The sequence below is a fragment of the Monodelphis domestica genome, chromosome 3, assembly GCF_027887165.1.
Source record: "Monodelphis domestica isolate mMonDom1 chromosome 3, mMonDom1.pri, whole genome shotgun sequence".
NCBI classification, from domain to species: Eukaryota; Metazoa; Chordata; class Mammalia; order Didelphimorphia; family Didelphidae; genus Monodelphis; species Monodelphis domestica.
In genome coordinates, this window is record NC_077229.1 from 323133260 (window position 1) to 323150252 (window position 16993).

The 16993-nt window shown below is 35.6% G+C and overlaps 1 protein-coding gene across 1 annotated transcript in view; it reads right to left on the reverse strand.

Annotated features, from left to right (window-relative positions):
• Nucleotides 1-382: 382 nt before the first annotated feature.
• The window catches only part of TRPA1 (transient receptor potential cation channel subfamily A member 1), a 62901-nt gene continuing 46290 nt past the window's right edge, over nucleotides 383-16993 (reverse strand). The window contains exons 21-27 of the mRNA XM_007486979.2: nucleotides 11493-11662; nucleotides 10115-10244; nucleotides 9597-9779; nucleotides 8844-8912; nucleotides 4031-4141; nucleotides 2729-2826; nucleotides 383-1278 (exon numbers count right to left, since the gene is read on the reverse strand). Coding sequence (XP_007487041.2) covers nucleotides 1062-1278; nucleotides 2729-2826; nucleotides 4031-4141; nucleotides 8844-8912; nucleotides 9597-9779; nucleotides 10115-10244; nucleotides 11493-11662 — 978 coding nt within the window. The 3' untranslated portion in view covers nucleotides 383-1061. The remainder of the gene's footprint in view (nucleotides 1279-2728; nucleotides 2827-4030; nucleotides 4142-8843; nucleotides 8913-9596; nucleotides 9780-10114; nucleotides 10245-11492; nucleotides 11663-16993) is intronic.

A 16993-nucleotide genomic window follows, 5' to 3' on the forward strand; every position in this document is an offset into this window, starting at 1 on the left:
GAAGTTACTGCTCTTAGTCAAGCAATAAACATTTATTAAGCTCATACGCTGTGCCAGGCACTGTCTCAAGTACTAGGGATTTGTATTTTGGAGACAGTCTTCATAGTCAGAGTATTAGACCTAAAAGGTTTCTTAGTGAAATACAGTAGTTATTAACCTTATTTGTGTCTAAGATTCCTTAAAGACATAATATTTATAAATGTCATCTCACTTGATCATTATAACAGCCTTGTAAGTTAGGAACTATTTATTATCCCCATTTTACTGAAAAAGAAACTGATAATGAGAGAGGTTAGATGACTTGTTCAGGGACACACAGATAAGAAGTATCTGAGAACATTTTTTATAAATTTTAAATTGGTTGAATACAAAGGAGCACATGAACATTAAAGATAGTTTATTAGGATGATTACTAGAAATGGATATAACAGCATAACCGGGTCAGATTACATTCAGGAAGAAACTATTTTCATGCACAGTAGATTACTCTTATCTTCTCACAGAAAGCTCTCATGACATCAAATGCATTGGTGGTAAACAAGCAGGACCGAGGCGAGTTCTTGCTTTAGCAGCCTAATCTACAGAGCACATAGAGTAAACATAGGGTATTCACAAATTAAATTGAAGGACAACAGCACAAATGGCAGGCATGAATATAGTTCTTATGATTATGGTCTACTAGGTTATCTATTATTCAAGATAGGCATCTCAGTGTTATACATATTGACATTTAAGCTCTAAAATGATATTCATATGTATGACTCATTATCATTTATTTTTTTCTTAAAGTTTGCTCACTCAAATAATAAGAGATATGTTTTGAGTTGAAGGTATCAACAGGGACAAATTTAAAATATAATTTCAATGAATGAAACATGACAGGCAAATTTGTTTAATTTTTGTATAAATTTTAAGAACATAAAAATTACTCAGAGTTAGAAGCACAGCTCTGTCTCTTCTTCCCTCCTGTCCCTCACAAATGGAAGTTAGATAGGATAAAATGAATAAAAGTCCCAAATGAATTTAGTCAGTGAGGGAAGTAAACCAAAAATAACAGAGAGCTAGTTGTGGGGTATTAAACACAATTTCTTTTTTGCTTTCACTGCTTTTAGCACACTGTGCCACTTGCTATTTCTCTCTAACTGTTGCTTCCTAAATCTTTGTTGAAATGAAAAATTATTGTCTTCATCCTCGGCCTCAGAGATGATCTCCATCTTCTGAATGATAAGCTTGATGAGCTCGTGCTGTTTTTCCAGAAGGAAAGCAAGATCCTTCAGCCTAAATGGGTACACATAATTCATGAATTATTTTTCAGTTTAATTCTCTCCTTCAGCATACTACTTGAGCTAGAGTAAGGTTGTGACTCCCTCTCTCCTCTCAAATCTGCCCAAAAGTCCATCTCCCAGTTATCCCTCATCAAGTACTTATGTCAAAAGGCAAAGAATCTGAGCAGAAGGTAACATATATGACCTAAGGTATCTGAGCATTGGGAAAGGTATGCTAAGCAAAAGTGAACCATTCAAACAAAATTATTTCTGTCCTAATGTTTACATTTAGGAGAGCAAGCTGGGAAGCTGGGTGATTATTCTTGAGTCATGTTCCCAAGAAGCAATTTTTTTATTTGATTACTCTCAGAACAGAGATTTATTACACTTTGCCTCTGTCCATGTGGTTGGTATGAAGTTGTGAGGTTTACAATGAAGGGACACAAAATGCACTTCAGGGCCTCCAAAACATGTTTCCTAGAGAAACCATATCCCCATGGCATGTGTACCTAAATAAAATGCCAAAGTAAACCATAACTTTTCCTATATAATTACAAAACAATTCCTTATAAGTATAGAAAGCGTGTATATAGATGAAATTGAAACACTGCTATCAAATACCCAGGAAACCATTTTTTTACTTCCATTTACCATCACACTACCAGCATCAATCAATTAGGTGTGAAGATAGGATTAACTCTCCCCTTGTCTATTTTTAGCTCATCAAATCAAGAACTCAAAGCACCTTTAGTTAATACTGAGTAAAAGAATTCATAAGAGAATTAGTAGAGTAAGGTCACAACTCCAAAGGCTACTGCCACCCAACCCTGGGCAATGCTAGGCAAGTTGAAAGACTGTGATTGATTCTCATAAAGTGGGGAAGGGATAGGAAATGACATGGAAAAAGACTATAAAAAGTCCTGAACTTTCTATCCAAGGGACTTTTCCTTTGAACTTCTTAGTTTGTCTTTGGACACTGCATCAGTGAGCTGAACTGAAGGAGGAGACTCTTTCCCTGGATCCTGTGACAGTTTGCTGGGTGAGTAGCTGGCCTTCCTTTCCTGGCTTCTGGAGATATTGTTCCAGAGATTCCTGCCTAGGTTTTGGAGAAGGCTGTGTTGGTAGAACTCTGGCTGAAGATACCACCAGGACCTCTGTCTGAAGATTATTGAGCCCTGCCAGGACTGAGCTGGACACTGGGGCAGCACTTAGGGTAATAGGCTAGACAATTCTCTACTTTCTTCACATTTTTCCATTTTCCCTCTTTCAACCTCTTTGTAAATAAAACTGCTAAAAGTCATTTTGACTCGGGCTATATTTTAAATCTGTGACTATAATATTACTTTAGAACTTTAATATTTAGCATAAAAACTAAATTTTAAATTCTTGTATAAGCAACACACCTCCTAGCACAAATCCACAATTACCCATGAAATTATTTGACACAGAAGTATAAATAATACCTGTATTTCTGCTTCAAAACTTCCACTTCTAAAGGTGTATCAGCACTCTGTATTTCTGGTTTTGTATATCGAGCACAAAAGAAGAAATTGAATATATTCTATGGGATAAAACATGGCAGTTAAATTAGCATTTACTTAGATCAGGATTTTTAAAAATCTCAGATAATAAATATGTTAACCCTATTCACGAGATATTAGTTCTATAAAATTATCTTTACATAATTCTCTTTGGCCTATGTAAATAGTTTTAGGAAATTGCTCCATAAATGACTATCTGCATTTTCTTAATCAGGTTTAAATAGTTGCAAGAGTGTTGGTTGTTGGGAATTTTTCACTATAGAGGCAGGAAGAGGTTTTTCATTTTGAATGTAAGATGAATGTGCACTAAGAGTAGTAGGGAAAATGGTAAAGAATCTGTTATCCTTTATATATTAGAGCAGAGTATACTAGGTGGATTTTCTTTAAGTCTTATATAAACTATTAAATTGAGTAAGATAAGTGTATGCAGCTACAGTCTGATTATTTCAGTAGAGAGTTAACAAGAACTTTACTCATCATTGCTCTGTCTGCACTTGTATTTTCAAACCTGTTAATTACCGGAACTCATTTCTTCTACAACCATCACTGATCACCAGTGAACTCTAATTAAACAAAGATGTTATTATATATAATCTCTGGTGTTTTGCATTTTTTTTTGCATTAAGGCAGAGACTTTGATCAAAATCACAAGCTTTTAGTATCAAAACTTACTTTAGAATCCAGGACTCCAGTTTACTATGTATTCAGAGTCAACACTTTCCCCTGTATGATGCTGTACATATTAAAATTGACTAACAAATGTATGGAAATAACACATTTACAAGTATATTAATTTAAATACTAACTTTGTGGATTATTTGCCCTCTTACCTCTAGGTTCATAGTTGTTATATCTGGATGAATGAGGAAGCTCAGAAAGTTATTTGTATTTAGATGTGGAAATAGACTTTTTTATCACTTTGGGTTACATTTTTCAACTATGCTGCAATGACTACTCACTATTATTGTGAGAAAATTAACATATTCTGCCCTATCATGTAGAAGGAAGTAAATAACTGAGTTTGGATAGCTTTTAGATTTATTTAAATCACCTCTACTTATCTATTTCATATTATTCTTATAATGAGTTAATGCATCTTTTTTTAATGGTAATTGTTTCTTATGGACAGGATTAGTCTCAAAGTCCAAAAAAGATGTCCTATGAGATAATACATTACATATAAGTGCACAGTTTTATAACTTTAATGTGATAGCATGCATTTACCATTAATCCAAAGTTCTTCCTCCTGTTAGGATATACAATGATTGTTTCCTGGTCCACCTTATGAAGGAACCAAAATGGAAGTTTTTTCTCTAAACTGGTATGAAGTTTCACCTAAAACACAATACAGCAAAAATACACTCATTAGCATGAACATTTAAAAAAATCTTACATATTAATTAATAATAAATTTTAGTTGGATTTCTTGATATTATGCTGTCACTAAAAATCACTTAGGAATGTATTCCTTCTTTTTTATCAACACTATTACATCTCTATGGTGTATGAGTATTCAAGGAAAACTGGTATCTCTGGTATAAAGGCTTGCCAAGCCATTTTCCCAGCTGCTCATCCATTGTTGGTGCCCACCTGTAATTAACTCTTTCACCTGTGGCTCCAAGAAGCTGTTGCATGAACAGCAGCCACACCCTTGTAAATCTTCACAAGAAATGGGCTAACCAGGATGAGGGTAACCAGTGGACCACAAACCCATTGGTGAGTTGAAGGAGGGTTTCTGTCCCCAGCATATGAAGACTTCCCTTGGCAGAATGGGTGCAAGAGAACAATTTGTTTGAGTGTCTAAAGCTGAAGCAGGTGCTATGAACCATTTAGAACTTGGTCAGACATAGAAGATGCCAAGCCATATACTGCATGCTGGATCATCATCCGTTGTCCTGACTTGTTTTTACCCTGGATTTTAATGACTCTGAAAGAGAGAGGGAGGCTAACAAATTTGTGCAACTCTGCCTCACTTCAACCCAATCTATGTATGTCAAGACATCATCATCTCATGATATCAGTGGCCCTCTTCAAAAGCAAAAGACAAATAAGAATAATTTTGCCATTGCTTCTCTTTCGGGTACCAATTCCACTCTTTTACCTCATCCCATAGCCTCTAGTGGAAATATGGGCTAATAAGGAAGAATAGAGATAGCAGGAAAAAAGTTAGTCTCTTTTTCATCTATATCTCCTCCCTTGGAGAATTCATTCAATGCTTGAAGTAGTTTGACTAAGACAATGATTCCCCTATCACTCTATCTGTCTTACCTTTTCAAAAGTCAATGGGTCCTCACTATCTGCTCTGCTACTTTCTCTCCTGAAATACACTGTCTTTTCTGTCTGTCATGAATTGGATAAGCACATGAACCCTCATTTATGTGTTGACTCTTCCAATTAGAACATAAGCTCCATAAGAAATGAAACTACCTTCATATATCCTTAGCACTTAGAAGTGTACTTTGCACACAGTAAGCATTTAACAATGATTTTCTATCCCATTCCATCTCATCCTGCCCTTTTACCTGGTCTTCAGTGCTCCATTGAAGTCACCATGGGATTGCCAACTTATATGTCCCATTATCAACAAAATTTAATAAGAAACACTAATTTTACCATCTTCCCACCAAACTATGTTCGTTAGATTCAGTGATGGTACAAAAACAACAACAACAACAACTAAGGTCCCTGGCCAAAATTATCTCCAGTTTTAATGGAAGAGACTACATGAGGAAAAATATGTACATATAAGACGTACTTTCCTTCTTTGCTCTATGGTCTAAAAAGAAACAAACAAAAACATTATGAGGCTGGCTAGATGGACCAGTAGATAAAGACAGGTGTGGAGACAAGAGGTCTTTGGTTCAAATAGGATCTCAGACACATTTTAGCTGTGTGACCCTGGGAAAGTCATTGAACCCCAAATGCCTATTCCTTACCACTCCTGCTTTAGAATGAATACTGAGTATTGATTCTAAGATAAAATGTATGGGGTTAAAATTATGATATTAATCTTTCTTAAATACCATTTTCATTATGCCACTTCTTTTCCCAAGAGCTTAAAATGTCCTACTACCATGTAGTAAGTCAAGTCCAGTGTCCTAAGGTTAGAAAAAAGGTCTTCCATAACCTAGGCTCAATTAAAATTCATGAGCCTGAACCTTTTCTTCTTATTAGGATTAAAAAAGATTTGGGAGACAGAGTGAAGAGACTTCCAGATCACATTGCCTTAAGCCCAGCTTGGAATCTTGGAGAAAGGTTCAAGAGAATTTTGAGGCCTGCAGGGAATCTTGAGGAAGAGAGGTAGGTTGGTTTTCCAGCTGGCACTCACTCCTGGTTGTGTATCTATCTTGGAGAAAGCTGAAACTTGGCTCTTTTGGAAACCTGGAAAACCTGAGTGGCAGTTTGGAAAAAGGAAGTGTTGTAGAGTTGGGAATAGCTATTGAAGAAGACCAGAAGACAAGAAGAAAAGAGAAGCTGTATATCATCTTTGTGACTTTAGAGCAGAGACAGGCTCTGAGGCCTACCAAGGCCCAAACTTGACTAGGCCCAGAAAGTTGGAGAAGTGAGCTGACAGAATCAAAGGAGACAGTAACTTACTATATATAAAAGATAATAACTATCAGAGTATTTAGCATAGATTTGGGGAGTTAGTGATAAGTTTTAAGGAGTTCAGAGTAGGTCTGGGACTCTGGACAGAAGTAAACTCATGAGAAGTCCTAGATTTGGGGATCGGGATAAGTTCGCACCCCCTTAGAATTAGGGAACCTATCCTCTACCACTTTATCTATCCCTATCTTTTCTAAACCTTATTAATTAGAGGTTTTGTTTGTAAAGCTGTGTCCCTGAATCTGTTGCTGTCAGCCATTTTTTGTTAGGCCAAAGCCTGTGACAAAGGCCTAAGCTCTACTACAGCTGACAACCAACTGCTTCAACAGTAACAAACAGATACCATAGCAAAATACCCTTAACACTCCAATTAAGTAGACATTCTCACTGTTCAAGAAACGGAAAAATACTAAACTCCACTTTTCTGTCTTTGCTCATTTTCTTGCCTCTATCTAAAATACTACAGTCTTTCTACCTTTTAAATTCCATTCAACCATCAATGTCCAGTTCAAGTCCCTACTCCTCTATTAAACCTTTTCTTTCTTCCAAATCTGTCATTTATTATATATCATTCATTCATTTAGTCCATACATATTAGTCTTTTCTTTCCAATTATGTTTCAAAATAACTGAAGACCCATTCAATAAATGCTTTATTGTTTAACTCTCCCCTCTATTAGATTTTTCTGAGTGTTTTGTGTGTGTGTGAGTGTATGCCTGTGTGTGTGTGTGTGTGTGTGTGTGTGTGTGTGTGTGTGATTCCTAGGTTGGACGTGCATAAAGTGTTCACAATACTGATCAACACAGAAACTTTAATGTGTTCCATTTTGCCAAGTTGGATTTATTCACTCCCCCTTGGGTAGCCTGATAGCTCTCTACCTTCAGCATCCTCAAATAGTTTTTAAGCAATTCAAGGTTCTGCAGAGACTAAGATTTTTATCAACTTTATGACCTCGGAATAACTAATACATTGTTTTATCCATAGCAGATCTTAAAAGGATAAATGACTGAATGAATATTAAAAGAAAAAATAATTGTGAAAGACTAGAATCAAGAAGATCAAGTCATATCAAAACTTGTCAACCCATAAACATTTCTTCTAATATTTATGGTATGGAAATAAATGACTATTTATTCAATTCTTTGACCAGGCTTACAACTCATTTTTGAGGAAAAAAAATTCATCTACCTACTGGAACTCCTGCAACTCAACCCACATCTCCATGGAAGTGACTTTCTGGCTGGGCAAAACAAAAAAATCAGTTTCCTAATCTTTTAAAACAGGATATCTACTCTATTTCTAGCACACTCAAGATCTTAAGAATAAAGACCGTTCTTGAATTCATAATTTAGCATATCAGCATTTCAGGTGGTTGGCAGAGAACTCCTGGATTGATGACAATGGAGTGATAACTTCTTGGGGGAAGGGACCTTTTTCCCCTTCATATCCCCAGAATCTAGTACAGGGTCTGGTATAAAGTAGACGCTAAATAATTGCTTGCTGAAATGAATTGAAATGCAAAAGATATTTGGCAAAGTCGAACTGAAGATACAGTAAATTAGCTTTTCCTATAGTTCTCTAAATTCCATCCTATATTGATTAAGATAATCACAAAGTAACACACCTGGACCTTATTATATTAAACTAATAGGAGAATTGGTTTCACTGAATTATGCTTTTTTGTAGTCATTTTTAAAGGGGAGCATAAAAAGGTAAATGTGAAAAACATTAGTGTCTTCTGCAAAATCCTATCCATTTGTTACACAATTTAATTTATATAAGAATATATCTGATAATTTTTTTCTTGGAATACATTGCTAGGAGGGAAAGTTTAATTTCTAAATGAGCTAGATAATCAGAATTGTGAAATTCTCTGCCTCTGTCTGTCCCTGTGTCTCTGTATCTGTGTCTTTCCATCTGTATCTCTCTATCTTTCTGTGCCTGTCTGTCTCTCTCCACTGTGACAAATTCATAGGCTCCCGGCTGAAAGCTAAAATTCCCATTCACAACACAGCCTGAGTCCTCTTGTGTCCCCTATCTTTTTTTTTTTTCCTGCTTCAAAGTGAATATAATGAACAGCTGTCTAGAATGAGGATTATTTACCCAACTGAACATGTCTCCTGGATTTAATAACTAGCAGAGTGGTTATATACTGAAAAGTACAGAAAGGTAAGAAATCTCCCTGATATGAATATTCCTTCTAGGTTTTTTCTTTGTTTGTTTTTCTGGCTATAGCAAAGAGACCAGACAATGGGGAAAAGTCAAGATGTGACTACAATGAAACAATTCCTGGGAATCATTTAAATACTTATTTTAAAAGCACTTGGTAAATAATGGCCTAATAACTTGTTTTCAGTAAATCAACTAGTTGACATGCAAAAAATCATCATTCTAAGTTTAGTCCTAATGTTTTTCTATATATGGTATTTACCTGCATGGCAATCCTTTTCAGGGATGCATTCTTCTGTACTTCAGCAATGTCACCAACTGCCAAACCAATCTATAATGTATTAGCAAATTATTATTAACTCTCTAAGGTTAATTGGTTAATTCTAGCTTAACATTCTAATTCCTTAATTAAGAGTACACATACCTCTTTATGGGCTGAGATATCCCATTCTATTTTAGCAAGACTATTAGTATCAAAAGGCATTAAGGATATGCAAAATCAAACATGACACTCTGCTAATCACTTTGGGGGAAGGGGTCAACACAGGCAAAGATTGCATCCTACTGTCATGATTGACTGCAATGATCTCTGATAATATGAAATCCTCCAACTTGTGACTTAATATTATTTAAAACATCTGCGATATTAGTGGAGTGGGTCCCCCCACCTTCCACCAATATGCCATCATTAAATCATTACACTATTTTCTATAGGAAATAGTTTATGCTTGTAGATTGAACTGAAGAATTTATCTCCCTTCAGTAAACTTGCTGATGAACTTCTCCAAATTTAGATGGGCTAATCCTCTGAAATCATAGGCATAGTCTAATATTTGGGGCCCATATAGCCATCTTGCTTGGTACAACCTACTGTATACTGGCATAACCTTCAAGGACCTATGATCACATCTTCCAGTGGACCATCAGTAGAACCCCATTTAAAAATAAATACAAGTCATATCAACACCATGGGGAAGCAATGAGATTTTATGAAATTAAAAAAGTAAGTACTTACAAGTAAATTCATTAGAACAATTGGAATGTACAAGGTGAAGATAATAAGGAATATAAATGATAGAAGAGGATATGGCAGATGATTGTCCAGATATGGTCCAAGGAAAGCATCATGGTAATTAATATCTCCTAGCATCATGCTAAAGGTCTGAATTATAGAGAGGGTCGGGGTGTAGAATGCACTCTGGAGACAAAAAAAGGGCAACAATAAAAATTCACAGACAATATGTAAGATTACCCTGACCCCAAAAGAAAATTATGAAGAAAAGATATACATGAAAGAAAAAATATAGTATTCAATCTATGAAAAGATACAAAAGGAAAAAATGTCTTTTTAAGTGATGATCTTTTATTTTGAAAATCATAAATACTGACCAAATCTCATTCACATCCATTAAACAAGGATTTAATGGGTAAAAAAGTGCTAAATATGAATGTCAAGAGATGATGAATGAATAGACACATACTTATTTTCATTGTTTATAATGCTAGTGATAATATATCACTAGGGCATCATACCTGTAAGCCCAGGAGAACATGAAATCCAAGTCCAAAAGCCAAGATTAGGAAAAAAAACACAAAAGTAGTCTTCAGCAAGGTTTTAGTAATTTCTAACAACATTACAACATAGATTCCACAATTTTCAAATCTAGGAAGAAACACAAAAACAAACAAAATTTTTAAATGCAATATTTCAAATTCTATATTTTATTCTTTAGATTACATTGATTCTTGCACAATACTTGGCATATAGCATGCACTACATTAGTGCTTTTTCATCCATTCATTTGATCTCTATTTAGAATAAGTTCATTTTTTCAACTCATCAAACCACAAGCCAGGCCCCTCTTGTCAGAGAGCTGAAACTTCATTTTATATGAGGGCAGTAGTGGGTTACCAGATGTGAAGATAGAATTGATTTTGTGTATAGGCTATTTTTCTTCTAAAGTCATTTACCCGTTTTGTAGGTTACATGGACAATTTGTCTTGTGAATTAGTAATATACTGACTGATAGTGAAAAGAGAAGCAGTGTGGGGCACTACATAGAAGTCTGGCCTTGAAGTGGATCATCTTATATCTTGCATCTATGGACAAATAGACACAAAGAAAAAGCTGGAATTTCCTCCCATAAAATGTGACGTTTTTCACTTTTCTTTGACTTCTCACACTCCAACAAAACTCCAATTATACAAATGTCTTAAGGGGGCAGCTCCAGGGGAAGCTAGGCTGATCAGTGGATTGAGAGCCCGACCTAGAGATGGGAGATCCAGGACCTCAGATACTTCCTAGCTGTGCAGCAGCAAGTCACTTAACCCTGTTCTTACCACTCTTCTGCCTTAGAAAAATACCCAGTATTGGTTCTGAGATGGAAGGGAATGGTTTAAAAAAAAAGAAAGAGTTCAGGAATTTTCAAAGACAATTAGCCTATATTCCTCAAATAAATACAGCTCATCTCAGAGAAGCATATATACTGTTTATAAAAAATGTGAATATATACATAAATGTGCATACACACATATTAATATATCTAAAAGTCTATGTAACAGTATGTATTTACAAATAGCATATATGAAGGTCAATGCATTTTTAAAATCTATGAAAAATTAAAATATCTCCAAGATATAAAATCTGGTTGTACTTTGGAGTTTTCATTGTTGTTGTTTAAAAATATGTAGTAATTTGGGAGCAGCCAGGTGGCTCAGTGAAGTGAGAACAAGGCCTAGAGATAAGAGATCCTGGATTCAAATCTAGCCTGAAAAACTTCAAAGATGTGTGATTCTGGGCAGCCACTTAACCCCTATTGTCTAACTCTTACCACATTCTTCTGCCTTAGATCTAATACACAGTGTTGATTCTAAGCTGAAAGGTAAGGGTTGAGAGAGAGAAAAACTTTACCTCTGAAGATACAATAAGAAGTTCATCCAGAACAAGAAAACAGAAATTGCTCCACATTGCCACTGGATGTCATTTGGTATACTGACAAATAAAGGTAACACAAAAACGATGCTAGTAGTATAGATTACCCATTCTATTAGATTGGTGTGATCCAAAAAGTAATTTGTTTTCTGGAATTTAAAAGAAAGGGAAGATTACAATGGTATACGAATATGACATGATATTAACGTACTATCATGAAGAAAGTCAGCCTACACCCCCATGCCATGTAGTTAATACTAATATTTTTCATATTCTTAAGATCAAGGGGTTCAGAAATGAAAGCAACAACTGATATTGTTGAGTATAATTTTTTTCTATTTTCCACCTGAGGAAGTACACAAGGGTGACTTCTCCAAGGTCCACCAGGTAGAGACAGTTGGCTGAGATTGAAATTAAGAGGAAGAAAGCTATAGGGGGATAGGAAAAGGAAAGCTATTGAGGAAATCTCTTTCCTCTCCTCTGCCAGAAATGCAGATTTCAGGGGTTACTCCCCTTTATGGATGTCTGTATTCTTAAAGAATGAAATTAACATTAAGGGAAGTCCATAAATTATTAACTTCTCTGCTTCTGGAAGAGAAAGATGTGTAGATAATTGACAATCCCCATGACTACTCTGTCATGCCTTTGTGATAAGATTGTGATCTATTTCCTGATTAGTCAACTATTTTCCCTTTTGGTCTGAGTGGTTATCTGTTCAAGTGACAATATCACTACTAATTCCCCTTTGCTGATCTTCACTAAAGTGCTTTTAACTATGCTTACCTTCCCCAATACTTATATTTTTCTCAAATAGAGCTCCTTAATGCACAATGCTACTTGCCTTCCCTAAATTATTATTTCTATTCCTTTCAATCAAACTAGTACCTGCAAGGGCCTAATTCCAATCATGGGACCTATCACAGTCCTTTCTTATTTCCTTCAATTATTAATGTTTTTCCCTGAAATTATTTTGTATTTTTATGTGTTCTTGCTATTCTTTCCTTCCAACTCTCATGGAAGATTTGCTATTTAAATTGGGGGGCCTCTTTTTTTTTTGTCTTCCTATCCATAACTCTCAGCACAATAAGAAAACACAGTGAGTGCTTGACTCACAGTTCTCTCCATTCTAATCTTCCTCATAGTAACTACAACAATTTTTGTAAAGCACAAATTAGACTCACATCAAATAAAGTCAATAAACATGTTTAAGTACCTTCTTTGTGCCTAGCACTGTCCTATGTCCTGGGGATTCAAAGATAGGCAAAAACAGTCTTTGTCCTCAAGGAGCTCACCACCTAAATGTCATTCTCCTGCTCCTAGGTGACTTTTTATTATGTTTACATGTCATCTCTAGAGCAGACTTAAGTCTTTGGTTATGGTTGGAAACACTATGAGATTTCAGTATACATTTAATTTAGTCCAAAATGGTTGAGGAATTATATAGGTTGTGAAGATAGAATTAACTCTCCCTTTCTCTATTTTTAGTTAATCAAATCAAGAACTTAAAATACCCCTACTTAGTAGCTAGCTAGGCAAGAGAGTTCACAAGTTACTTATTAGTTCATACCCCCCCAAAGGCCATAAGCACTGACCCCCTTGGCAGTGCTAGGCAAATCAAAAGACTGCAATTGGTCCCTATGAAGGGGGGAGAGACAGGAAATGATGTGGAAAAACAGGGGTATAAAAGAAGAGATCCAATATGGTTTGGTCTCTTTGCTTCCTTGGTTTTGGAGAGGCTGGTTCCTTGGAGAAACTCTTCCCTGTGTTGGTGAGTAGAGCTGAAGAGACAGACTTTTCCTTGGAGTTATTCTGCATTGATGGAAATCTGGCTGAAGACACTACTGCGATTTCTGGTTAAGGACTACTGGGAAATCCATGTGGGATTCGGGGAAGCCCCTGCCAGGGGTTGAGCCAGACTTCACAAGAGCAGCACTTAGGGCTGGTAGGCTACATCAGGCTTTGTCTCCTTCCTATATTTCCCACTTTCACTATCTCTACCTTGTTGTAAATAAAAGCTGCTTACAGAAATTTTGACTTAAGGGCTAATATTTTATAATTGGTAACCATTTTTATAACTCTCATATTCAGTCAAAACCTAATTTAAATCTTATAAGGTCTTCCTTAGAGGCAGGATTAACTCAGGGAGTCTCCTGGAAAGGATTATAATGAGGATTAGAGCTTCCTAGACTGTGTCTCTAATATAAGCATATTCCAAGCAAAAACTGGATTCCCGAAAACCTGAATATTCTCTGAAATCATTTATAACTTTTTATAATCCAGCTTCATAATTTTCAAGTCTTCTTAGACATTTGTTCAGGCAATTCAGGTAGTGCCCAACTCCTTCTGACCCCATTTGGGGGTTTATTGCAAAGATAGTGGAGTGGTTTGTCATTTATTTTTCCAGCTCTTTTTGAAGATGGATGAGGAAATTGAAGTAAACAGGGTTAACTGACTTGCTCAGAGTCACACAGCTAAGAGGTGTTAGGTCTGGGTCTGAGCTCAAGAAGATGAGTTTTCCTGACTCTAGGCCTGATTCTCAATCTACTGTGCCACCTAGTTACTCCCTCACAACTCAATGGTCCAGGCAAATTGCCTTACTAGATGTTTCTTACCTAGGGGCACTCATCTCTTTTCCACATGTCTTAACACTGTCTAGCCACCTAGTTTAGAATGTTCTCCCTCCTTGTTTCCAAATGTCACAATCCCTCATTACCTTCAAATCTCAATCCAAATACGACTTTGTATGTAAAACCTTCCCTGAGCCTTCCCAGTTGCTAATATCACTCCTTTTGACACATATTCTATATATACTTATAAATGTACATGTTGCTCTGCTGCTAGAATGCAAGTTCCTTAAGAGCGGGGACTGTTTCATTTTTGTTCTTTTAGCTCTGGCCCTTAGTACAGGGTTTGGCACATAGTAGGTTCTTAACAAATGCTCTTGACAAGTCATTACTTAATTTCATACTTGTTAGCAAGTCACTCAATTTCTCAGTGCCTCAGACAACTCTCCAGAAGTATAAAAGGCAGAAGAGTTGTCCATCTATGCTGATAAATGGAGTTTTATTATTAGTAGGTTAATATACCAATAGGTCTGAACTAAAAATATGCTCATTGATTTGAATAGAATAAGACTGAATTTGACTTCTTATTTTAGCATTATTTCACCTTTGTAGTCATATATGCTTCAGGCATTTGTCTATAGATATATGAAGCCAGAGAGGGTAATGGATAGAGTGCCAAGCCTGGAGTTAGGAAAACTCCTCTTCATGAGTTCAAATCTAGCCTCAGTTACTTAATAGTTGTGTGACCCTGGTCAAGTCATTTAACTTTGACTCCATTTCCTTATATGTAAAGAATCTTTGCCAATAAAACCTTAAATGGGGTCACAAAGAGTCAGACATGACTGAACAACAAATAGGAAGGAAGAGATTTTATTGTTACTGCTTTTATGTCCTTTAAAGGCACAATAGTTGGAAACTGAGCTGGACCAGGAACTGAGTGCTCGATGACCAGATTGCATTGCATATTACAAAGGTTTTATCTGCATAATTATTCTCTCAATAATGGCATATGAGTAAAATTTATGGAATGTTATCATTTTGGAAGAACTAAAATGAAAAATGAACACAACGATGCAGTAGTATGTCACCAATGATAATGTGTCAGTAACAGGGATAAATAAATTACTGATGATGAAAAATTAACAAGTGAGAAAAAGAAACAATAAATATACTAGTCAGACAATATGTAGCCCAGAGAAAATAATGGCTCTGTAGGAAAAATAAAAAAAAACAGTTTATTGGGTCCTTTACGGAGGGAATGAGAAAAAACTAGAGACACAAGAATCAAGAATCACAAGAAAAAAATTGAGATACTCAGAAGGAATGGAGGCTCACAGGACTACCTGTGTAAACAAAATCATGCCTTTATCAAAGTTTCATTCAATACTGTGACAATTTACTTTTCATAAGATTAGAATGAATTTGATTGAAATTTAAAAAGCAAATTAGTTCATGTGAGGATGTAAGGATGATATTAGAAAAATATTGTTTTATTAGTTTAGAGATAAAAAGTAAAGTGGCTGGCTTGAGAAAAGAACTGGAGTTTGAAGCAGAACTGAGAGAGTGTGTTAATTTCAGATGTGACAGTTATAATCATTTTTCTATGTCAATTACTCTCTGGCAATTGGCAGAGATACACTAAGAGACTCTCTCTCAGGGCTGGAGGAGGTAACATTTTTGCCTCTCTCTCTGTCTGAGGGAAATATCTGAAGGAGCTCAGTGTTTTCCTTTTCCAAAGTGGAAACACTATTAAGTATCTATTGTGGTTTTATAGATTGTTTAACTCTGAGAAGACCAAAGAAAGATCTGGTCTTTGGTTTGGACTCTGAGTCTGTTAAGGCTCAGAGTCCTAACTTGATTCTTGTTGAGACTCAACCAGCTAGCCTTTGCCATTTTATAATTTGAGGGTGAAGTAAAGATTTATAAGGATAATAGCAGTAGTTTTTATTTAGATAGTATAAATTTGGGTTAGTCAGATCAGGGAGGATTAGTGTAGCCTGTGAAACACAGGAGAAGCGGTTCCTTGAAGAACCTGGCAGTTTATTTGGGTGGATTTAGAATCCCTTAGAATTAGAAATCCTTTATTTATCCTTATATATTTCAATAAATATTTATAAGAGTCTCTTTAGCATCCTTGCACCTTGTCTTTAAGGGAAGTTCACATTTGAGCTTCACTTCATCACTGAAGATACTTTTGATTATCTATATCAAAAGTATCTGAAGTTTTGAACCTATATTGGAACATAATTGGAACAGTTTTTCTATATATTTTGTTTAGCTCACCATTATTTTTTTTTTAGTTTTACAGTATGGCAAGCTAACTAGGACAAAGAACCTAACTGTCTGATTTTAAGGGTCCAACTGTGAGCCATTATCTCAGTGGGAGGTCTGTGAAAGCAACTAGAGCTGAGTTTCACTGTTTGCTGTGATAACAGTGAGTTGAACTCTAGGTGGCTACAAAATCCATCTCTCAGTCAACTTGATCCAAAGAATCTGTACTCTCAGAAAACCTGGTGAATTAGCTACATAAAATCACCATGGGATTTTCTCTATTAGATATGATCTCTCATTTTCACTATTGTACCAGAATTTATACAAAATGTACTTACCTATGACTTTTTAATGCCATTATTCTCACTGACACCCCTACAACTAACCTCTTATGTCCCTGTGCTACTATTGTTTATCATCTGCTTTTACATGATGATCAAATCTTTGGTAGTTGTGTTTAAACATTTAAAAGCAAGCATCAAGCAAGCTACTGCAAAGAGTGATCTAATGTTAAAAGTGAACTATCTAGAGACTAAACTAGATAGAATGCAAACTCAATATGAGAAGTTACTCAATTACATTAGTAAAATAATCTAGATTTCTTAAACAGACTCAGATTCATACTGGATTAAAAAAATCATATAG